This window comes from Sciurus carolinensis, chromosome 6 (genome assembly GCF_902686445.1).
Source record: "Sciurus carolinensis chromosome 6, mSciCar1.2, whole genome shotgun sequence".
In the NCBI taxonomy this organism is placed as follows: Eukaryota; Metazoa; Chordata; class Mammalia; order Rodentia; family Sciuridae; genus Sciurus; species Sciurus carolinensis.
In genome coordinates, this window is record NC_062218.1 from 8,533,889 (window position 1) to 8,543,369 (window position 9,481).

Below are 9,481 nucleotides of genomic sequence, written 5' to 3' on the forward strand. Positions count from 1 at the left end.
CCTTGCTGTACTCTATCCCAGACACATCCTCTTTCTAGGAATATACTTCATTTTTACTGTTATTCCACTTATGAGTAGTCCATTTTCTGTTGCTAAAACAAAATACCTGGAACTGGGTACTTTATAAAAACAGAGGATATAGTTTTTAAGTTTGAAAGTCTAGGATTGGGTAGCCCTATCAGTTTGGTCTCTGGTGAGAGAGCCTTATGGTAGATGGCATCACAATTATGGCAGCACATCTGGAAGACATCACCTGATGAAACGGGACAAAGAGATTCAGGGATCAAGTTCTTTTATAACGTCCCATTCTCAGGAACTAACTCCATGAGCTCAGTTTCCAAGGCCAGAGCTCCTAACGACGTAATTACCTCGTACTAGACCCTACCTCTCAGTGCTTCCACACTCTGCACTGGGGACCAAGCTTTCAACACATGAACCATAACAACATACCACTTAAAATTTTCTTCTTTTGGTTTTACAGGTGTTACTGCAGAAATGCAAAACTTAGTCCACCGGCGGATTTATCCATTTTTACTGATGGTTGTGGTATTGATGGGAATCTTGTCCTTCCAGGTTCGCCAATTTAAGCGCCTTTATGAGCATATTAAAAACGACAAGTAAGTCTAGAATTTCGTTAATCTGACCACTCTTGTGAGGGTGTTACAATTTCTTAAGTATTCATATTCTGCATATATTTTGAGGTAGGTCAACAGGATGTGCTAACAGATTGGGTGTAGGACATGAAGGGAGAGTACAGTTAGGGACTTCATGGGACAGAGCAAACGGGAGTATGCAGTTGTCGTTTAAGGACCTGGAGAAGTTAGAGAAATGTGGTATGGGGAGGAAGATTTATTTACTGCCCGTACCAAATAATTTTTCAGTCTGTTTTCAAATGTTTTATTCTGACAATATATTAAATAGTTTTAGATCAAAAAAACAAAAAACCACCTACATTAGAAACTCAGCATCCAGCCTATCCACTGACTCTTGGCGAGCCCTCCCTGTCAGGGGTGCTGTCTTCTGCTTGTGGAGGCTCTGCAGACTTCTTTCCAGCCTCAGTAACTTGCACCTATTGCCATTGCCTTCTCTGCTTCATCACATCACATCGGTTTGGAACACTCATTATTCTATTCACAGACAGTTGCCTGTGTTACTTACATACACTCAATGCCTTGCCATCTCCTGTGTGGCCTAACCTTTTGATTTTTTCCTTTTCTTTTGAACTACAGCTTTTCACCTTCTGCTTTTTTCCTTACCCTGCTTTTTGATGATATTTCTAGTCCATTTCGTCAGATCTTGCTATTAAGCTGGTGTATAAAATGTGAGCCCTAACAAATAAATCTGCTTTCATTTATTGTACCTGCCTCTGGCCTCTTCAGTGTCTTGATTCCTGAACTGAATGTGTGCCAGTGCACAGCATTGGAGGCCTTCCAGCCTTTGTCATACTTCCCACACATCCCTGTCGTCTGGCTCTGAGGCCCTTGTCTTTCTGTCTTTTGCACAGCTACCTATTGAAAGACTTTTGGGAGGAATAAAGTGACCTGATTTGCATTAAAAAATGTATCCCTGACTGCCCTTAAAAGAATGTTTGATTTTTACGATTTTATTTGAGAGAGTAACCACCCTGTGTTAACAACCTAGGTACCTTGTGGGTCAACGCCTGGTGAACTATGAGCGGAAATCTGGCAAGCAAGGGACATCTGCGCCACCTCCACAGTCGTCCCAAGAATAAAGTGGTTGTCTCAACTCCTTGACCTTCCCCTTGCCTTTACGTGTCCTTTTTTGTGGACTTCTCGCTTTGGAGATTTTACCCCGTGATCTCTCAGCGTTGTTTTTAAGTTAAATGTACTTGACTTGTGTCCTCAGCATCCAGAGAGTAGCGTTTAAGGCTCTGCTGCTCTTCCCTGCATCTGCCGACATCACTGCTGTCTGAGATCTGTATATGTGTAAATAGAAGTTCCTTGATTCCCTAAAACCTTGGATTAAACAGAATGTGCATTGTACATCTTTAAACAAAATGTATATTAATTTATTAAATCTAGTTGTCACTTTATTTTGGACCTGCTGTGATCTCGACAGGAAACGTACCACAGAGCAGTAGTACACAGGCAAGACTTTTTCAGTGACATCTGTGGAGCGCAGTTCTCAGTGTTCCTAGCAATTCTCCCTAAGCAGACTGTACATCCTGTCTTTCTTGGCTCTTCACACCTTACCAGGAACCTAAAAGGAAACCAGTAGAAAGCAGCAGTGAAGTGTCTGTGGTAAGAAAACAGCAACTTTGTGCTTCACTGTCAGTCTTTTGGGAAGTTATTTTGTATAACACCAAAGCTGTTGTACATTTTCTACTGCCTGATTTTTTTTTTTTTTTTCGTGTGTCTGTTTGTAATATTGTATAGTATCTTGTGCTAGGTGAGGAAATTATTTTTAATTTTGATAATTTAATATTTCTAGTAATCAGCATTGGGAGTTGGGTTTTGTGCTTGTTAGGGGCATGTCTATACTTAGAAAAAAAACTTGCAAATGAAGATTTTCATTAGTTCCCCTCCCCCCTTCCACACGTTTTGACAGCAGTGGCCCAAAGTGTCGTGCGAGAGCAAAAATTTTACAGAGTAACATCACCAACAATACTGCATCTTACTGGATTTAGGACATTCTGAGATGCTTATTAAGTGTAGATGTGGTCATGGTCTTGGTTTGATAGTGTTAGAGAAAGCTGGTTAGAACACCTAGTCCTTCTGGTGAATGCATGATTGGGTGAGGAGTAGTGAGTACATTTCTCCTGTTTCCATCAAGTAAATCCCAAAGTTTCCAAAGCTTTTTTGTTTACAGATTAAAACTACGAATAAAACCAATTCTATTTGTCCAGAAGGAAGCTGGCTGAGCTGGCCTTTTAACATAGGAATGTATTTCATTGGAAATGTGCTGTAAAGTCTCAGAGAACTGAATACTTAACAAACTTGGTTTTCCCTTATAACCAAAGCTTCAAGTTTTCAGAGTTTGGAGGAATAGAATTGTTGGGCACATGATCCAAGTATTCAGTGGTATTGGTATATTGTAAAGGTAGTGTTTGTATTTCAGTGACAATTTAGAAGTTCTCATAGAAAATGGACAGTGTAGATTTTCAGAAACTATTAAAAAAATTTATTATATAGTATTAAAACTCATAAGTTAAAATCAGATAATTTTTTTTACAATATGAAAGTCAGCCAAAAATAAGCTACCAAAATCAAGAGCAGCATATTGTGGTAGTTTTGTTTTTCAATAGTTTTTCCTTAAGGGTAAGCAGATACTTCAAAATATATTTTAAAACATCAGTATCAAGGAAGAATATTGCTTGACATAGGATTCAGTGTTAACACTATTTGGCACTTTGAGGTAGCCTTTTCTCTTGTGTTTAAAATAAGTCCTTTGCTAGCTCTACCTTTTACTCATGGTGTTTGACTATATAAGTTGTCCTCTTGGGCATATAACTTGCTTATATTAATTTCTTGATGTAAACTCTTTGGAACACATTTTAACAGATCTAGGCAGATAGCCACAAACGGTTAAAAGTTGTTCATCCTTGAGAATTTTAAATCAATCTTATTAGATGCTTTGTTTTTAAAAAAAAAAAAATCTGAGTAGCTAAAAAAATCGCCCTTATTTCACTGGAAAATAACTCTATATTGTCTTATTGAGGAATTCCCCCTAGTTTTGTTGTCATGGTGCTGGGGACAGAACCTAGGGTCTGGCAGATGCTAGGTGAGTGCTCTGTCACTGAGCTGCATTGCCAGCCCCAGGTTTTTCAGTTGTTTTTTGGTCCTGTTCTTTTCCATAAGATAAATCCTGTCATAAGGAACGTATTTTCTAGCTAATATTTGCTTGGGTAGCATCCAGGTTTTATTATTAACTAGTAGTCATAAATATTTAAAACCCATAGTTTAGAACGTGCTAGTGTTGCTGCCCTTCTTCACATAAGATTAAAAAAAAAAAAAAAAAACTTTTAGTGTAGTTTTGCTTCCTTTTACATTGGGCTAAAACCGTCTTCAGGGAAGTTTACTGGGAAAGAAGCCTTTTTGCTTTATTTTTACTATTTATAAATTGAAGACAAATCAACAACTGGGGTTAGTTTTACATGACTAGTTATTAGCTAGTCATGGTACATACTGTGCACTTCTTCATTATTAGCAAACTATGTTTGATTTTTAAACTAAAGTAAAATGCCAGTGTGAAATTTGCATATAGCTAGCCTTAAAAAAGCTCCATGTTTTTAGGTTTTTATTTTTATTTTTTCCCTCTTCTCTGGAGAAACCAAGGAGATGGACACCTCAATTCCACATGTAAGCAAGTAATTTTTATTTCAACATTTAATATATCTGTTATAATTGTCAAATCTTGTGTTCTTTCTCTCATGCAGGTAATAGAGAATAACTTTCCCTCAAATGATTTGATCCCAAATATGTCATCTCTGTATTGGCAAAATGCTACTATTAAAGTGTAATTCTTGAATTTAGGTTGAATTGATGACTTTTTAAGCGAAGAAACACTGGACATTTCTACACTGTATTGTGTTTGCAAGCACACATGAGACTGTAGTGCCATCATATAAGAACACTGACACTTACAAAAACTTCACAAGTTAGCTATTTATTTTCATTTTCAAGAATTGAGAATATTAAGCTATTCAACTATGATGCTTTTTTACATTGTAAAATCTAGTGATTATGTTTAAAATATTCCTTTGGAATGTTAATTTTTCAGTCAGTCATCATCAAGTCAAAACTAGAATGTCTTACCACTAAAGTATTATTAAAAGCCTCATTCGTGCAGATTCTCTAACTTTCTGATTCATCTGTTTTGTATCCACCCACCTTATTTGCCCTATCAGATTATTTTCTTGTCAGCTTAGTCCAGCTTGGTGTCATCAATTTTGTAAACAACCTTCATGAGTTAAGGGCTCCTTTCATTTAATCCCCACTGATATCTTTGGCATTGATATAACAAAGATGAGACAGTACATACATGTTTTCATTTCTGTCTGTTCTGTATGAGTGCCTCATTTTGTAGTCATGAAAGTAATATAGTACGTTAGATGAAAATGTAATGACTAAGGCTTAGGAATGACTGTTGTAGAAGCTAAATAGAATACATAGTTGTTTGGATGTCAATTTTTTTATTAAAGTGAACACCTTAGGTATCCATATCAATTTTATGTGTATATATTTAAAAAATGCTCCCTTTTCTATGTGATCCATTTGTTGCCTTCTGAGTTGAGAGAACAAAATTGAATAAAGTGAATGTTAGTTGTAGCCTAGTTTTTTTTTTTTTTTTTTTTTTTTTTTTTTTTTTTTTGGTTTTTGGTTTTGGTTTTGCTTTGTTGGAAGAGTGTTTTAAAATTATAGAAATATGAAGCTGATGCTGTGGTCTATGCCTCTAGTTCCAGCTACTGGGGAGGCTGAGGCAGGAAGATTACTTTGTGTCCAGGAGTTCATGACTAGCTGGACAATGTGATGGGACCTTGTTTCAAACAAACATGTAAAATACAGAAATATATGTAATTAGTCGTCATATATAGATAATTCACGTATTTTTAATAATTGTGTAAGAAAAATAAGTTACATGTGATGTGACCTTCCCCTTCTGTTGTAAACCCAAGTTTAAAAGCAACTACTTGTGAAAAACTTAGCCACCTCTTCCCTATATTTGAAAGGTAGCCATCTTCATTGGAAGTGGTAAGCCCCATCTTGGGTCACAGGCAAGATACTGTCCATTGCCTACCCCTCCACCACAAGACCAAAGTCCAAGTTTGTCTTTTTTAGATGGAGACTTTGACATGGAAAAATAATCAAAAAGCATTTTACGTAGTTGACCATATGTTCCAGAGAAACAGGAAAGAACTACATGAGATTTTAAGCCTGAGTGCCCAGATAGAAGAGAAGGTTTTGCTTCAGAGACTATTTCTAATTTTCCTATTTCTAGGTTTCAGAAGATTTTTAAAAACCAGCAACATTTTTTTCTGTTATCAGCACCCTCCCTCACCCAGTCAAGTGCGTTTTCATTCATTTTTTAAAATGCAGGACCATAGACATGTTTAATCTGTGAAGTTGAGTTTCCGTCAGAGGCGATTACATGGCGATGCTCAGAAGCTGGCCATAATTCCCCCTTTTACTCCAGATTTTATGGCCATTCATTGCAAGCACAGTGTTGAGGAGGTGCTTCCCCTGCGCACTGGTTGTTTCCTGTGTTTGTTTTGTTTCTAGCGCTGGGCTTAGTACTATACTTAAATGAGGCATGAGGTCTGCTTTCAAGGAACTGAAGGTGTAGAAAAGAACAGAACAGGTAGGTGTAAGATGCCTTGAGGAACATGGAGAAGAAAGGACCGAACCCGGGAGCCTGCAGTGGCCTCGCTGCTTCCTCGGTTTCCTACACATAGGTACCCCTCCTTTGCCACACCCAGCTCCTTCAGCCTCCTGCAGCCTACTTCATGCGTGCCACACTCTCCCTCAAACCTTCCCTAAAGGAGCCTCAGAGGAGGTTCCTTTTTGTATCACTTTGCGTTGTTTAATTATCTTCTAGAATTTTTTTCCTTGATAGATGTAACAGTGTCTGAGTTTTTCTGCTGCTCCACATTTGTTTAGTAACTCTTTAGGTCAGACCTAAAGAAGAGAAGCTTCTTCCCAGGAACCCCATTCATCATTTATCTGTTCTTTGCCCCGATGGAGCAGGCCTTTCTGCTGACATCTGTGGGCCTGATGGAGCATATAGAATCCAGACATAGACCCACATGCATATTGACAGTAGAGTTCTGACAGAGGTTTCACTGCCTAATGATATGGGATAATTGGACATCAGATGCAAAATTAAAAACAAATTGATCCATACATAGCAAGAATTAAAATGAGTTATAATCCTAAATAAAAAACCCAAAACTAACTTCTAGAAGAAAATGAAAATTTTAAACTTGTATGAGGCAAAAGATTTTTTAGTCTCAACGAGAAAAATTTGATAAATCATACTTGATCAAAATTGAAAACCTCTTAGAAAGATACTACTAAGTGAATAAAAAGACCATAGAATGGCAGAAAATATTTGCATTTCTGATAAAGGACATGCTTCTAGAATACAGCAGCCTCAAAACAATAATTACACCATGTGTCCATTTGGGCAAATTAAACCAAGACACCTCACAAAAGGATATCTGCTGGGCTGGGGATGTAGCTTAGTGGTAGAGCACTTGCCTAGTTTGCAAGGCCCTGCCTGGATTCACTCCACAGGGACGGGGAGGGAGTGGCAAGCATATGGAATTAATATTTAACATAATTAGTCTCTAGGAAAATGTAAGTGGTCTCTAGGAAAATGCAAAGGAAAACTACAACCGATGCACCACATATTATTAGAATGCCAGAAATAATACCATAGCATGTCTCAGTGCAGTTACAGAGGAACTAGAACTCACACTTTGCTGAAGGTAATGTTAAATGGTGCAATTACAGTTTAGCAGTTTCATACACAGTTAACATTCCTAATAATTTGCCAAAAGAAAAACTATTTCCCTATGAATACTTGCACCTTCACAGTAGCTTTATAAAAGCCCAAAGCTGGAAGCTACTCATATTTATCAAGTAAATGGATACAGAAGTTGTGGTCATTTACATGGTGAAATAGTGCTCAGCTTTTGAAAAGAAGTAACTTGATACATGCAACATGGATGCTTCTCAGTTACACTGAGTGAAAGACCATAAAAGTACTGTATTATATAATCTATGTAAACTAGAAAATGTGGTGTCATCTACAGAAATTATACAAAGAACATTGGGGTTTGGAGGTGAAGGGAGGACTTGCAGAGGTTTCACAGGGGCATGAAGAAATGGGGTTGATAGATATGTACACTGGCTTGTGGTTCTGGTTTAACATGTAATACGTTGTGTCAAAACTTAACAAATTGTACTTTAATTGTTTCACTGCCCTAAGTAACCATTTCAGACCTTCTCTTTCCTCAAAGCACCATATCCTCCTTCCTCCTCACTTTGTGACTTATTCTTGTTTCACTGAGGAGGAGGAGGAAGCAGTCTGAGGAGAACTTTCACAAGGTCACACCATCACATCTACCCCTGCCTGACCCGCCCCTGTGATCCATGTGCTCACCAATTAACTGAGTGACACTGCTAGGCCATCCAGCTGTGCAGGCTGTGCACATCCCTTCTGGAGTTTGCCTGCCCTTTTTGCTGACTGCAGTGAGAGAGGTGCCCAGGCCAGCTGGGCAGGCCACCCGCCTGCTGCCTTGGTGGATAGGCGTGCTCCGCCTGCGGGAGGGCTCTGGGCGGCAGTCCTGTCTTCTGCATCTTCTCTTCCGTTGAACCCTCCCATCGTTACTTCCCACTGTTGTGATTCTTCCACCAAAAATCCCTTGACCCTGCCACTCCTTCACCGTTTCCTTTTCAGCAAATGCTTTCAAAGTTACCTGTACGCATGCTAATAGCTTCCCTCTCCCATTCTCTTCCAACCCTCCTCCCATCGTGTGTTCATTCCCACTTCCCCTAGGATTGCTGTTGTAAAGATCACCAGTGACCACTGCTAATATTGTGGTTAATTCTCGGATCTTCTCTTTCTTGTCTCATCTGGTACTGTGGATTTCCTCTCTGTTAAAATCACTTTTATTAGTTTGTCCAAACACTGCACTCCCCTAATTTTCTTCCTGTCTAGACTCTTTTTTTTTTTTTTTTTTTTTTTTAAACTTACTTGCTGGCTCTGTCTTCTCTTCCAAACATTACAAGCCCCAGGAATCAATCTGGGACTGTGTTCTCCCTCCACCTGTTATGCTAACTTAGTGATCTTATATATCACTCAATCTAACAGCTGTAAAGACCAGACATGCTGATCACTCAGGTACACGTGTGCAAGTGCACACGACGGTCTGCCTTCCCCAAACTCTAGACATATGTGCATCTCATGCTCCATTATCCAGGCTAACGGCAAATCTTTTATCTTCTAAATAAGTCCAGAATCTGCTGGCACTGCTGCCACCATGATGCACAGGACCATCATCCTTCTGCCTACAGTATTGCTGTTTCTCCTGGGCTCCCTGACTCTGTCCTTACTTTATTCCTTTTCTCCATTTTTTCACTGAAACCCTCCAGTGAATCAGCATCACAAAATCAAAGTTCATGATGGCCTTCAATACCAGGCAGGACATGTGGCACTCTTTTCCTCTGCTCTCTGAAATATCACCATGTGTCCACTCTGCCCCAGGCCTTTGCAGTTACTATTTGCTGTGCCTGAATGTTCTTCATTTGGGTTCCTCAATCTCATCTTTACTGAGCTGTGGTTCCCAGTGAGTGGGCTCCCTGCTGTATTTTTCATACTACTTAGCACACTCTGTAGTTGACTTTTCTTATGTTTGCATGTTTTCCCACTTGAATATAAGCTCCAGAGATTTTATCTATGAAATTAAATCACTACTGTATTATTAATCTTGGTTTGTGGCACAGATCTGGTACTTATA

The 9,481-nt window shown here is 38.8% G+C and overlaps 1 protein-coding gene across 2 annotated transcripts in view; it reads left to right on the forward strand.

Annotated features, from left to right (window-relative positions):
* Nucleotides 1-2,053, forward strand: part of Marchf6 (membrane associated ring-CH-type finger 6) — a 72,894-nt gene extending 70,841 nt beyond the window's left edge. For both annotated transcript variants that reach the window (XM_047555093.1, XM_047555094.1), the window contains exons 25-26: nt 482-617; nt 1,642-2,053. In XM_047555093.1, coding sequence (XP_047411049.1) covers nt 482-617; nt 1,642-1,732 — 227 coding nt within the window. In that variant the 3' untranslated portion in view covers nt 1,733-2,053. The remainder of the gene's footprint in view (nt 1-481; nt 618-1,641) is intronic.
* Nucleotides 2,054-9,481: the final 7,428 nt, after the last annotated feature.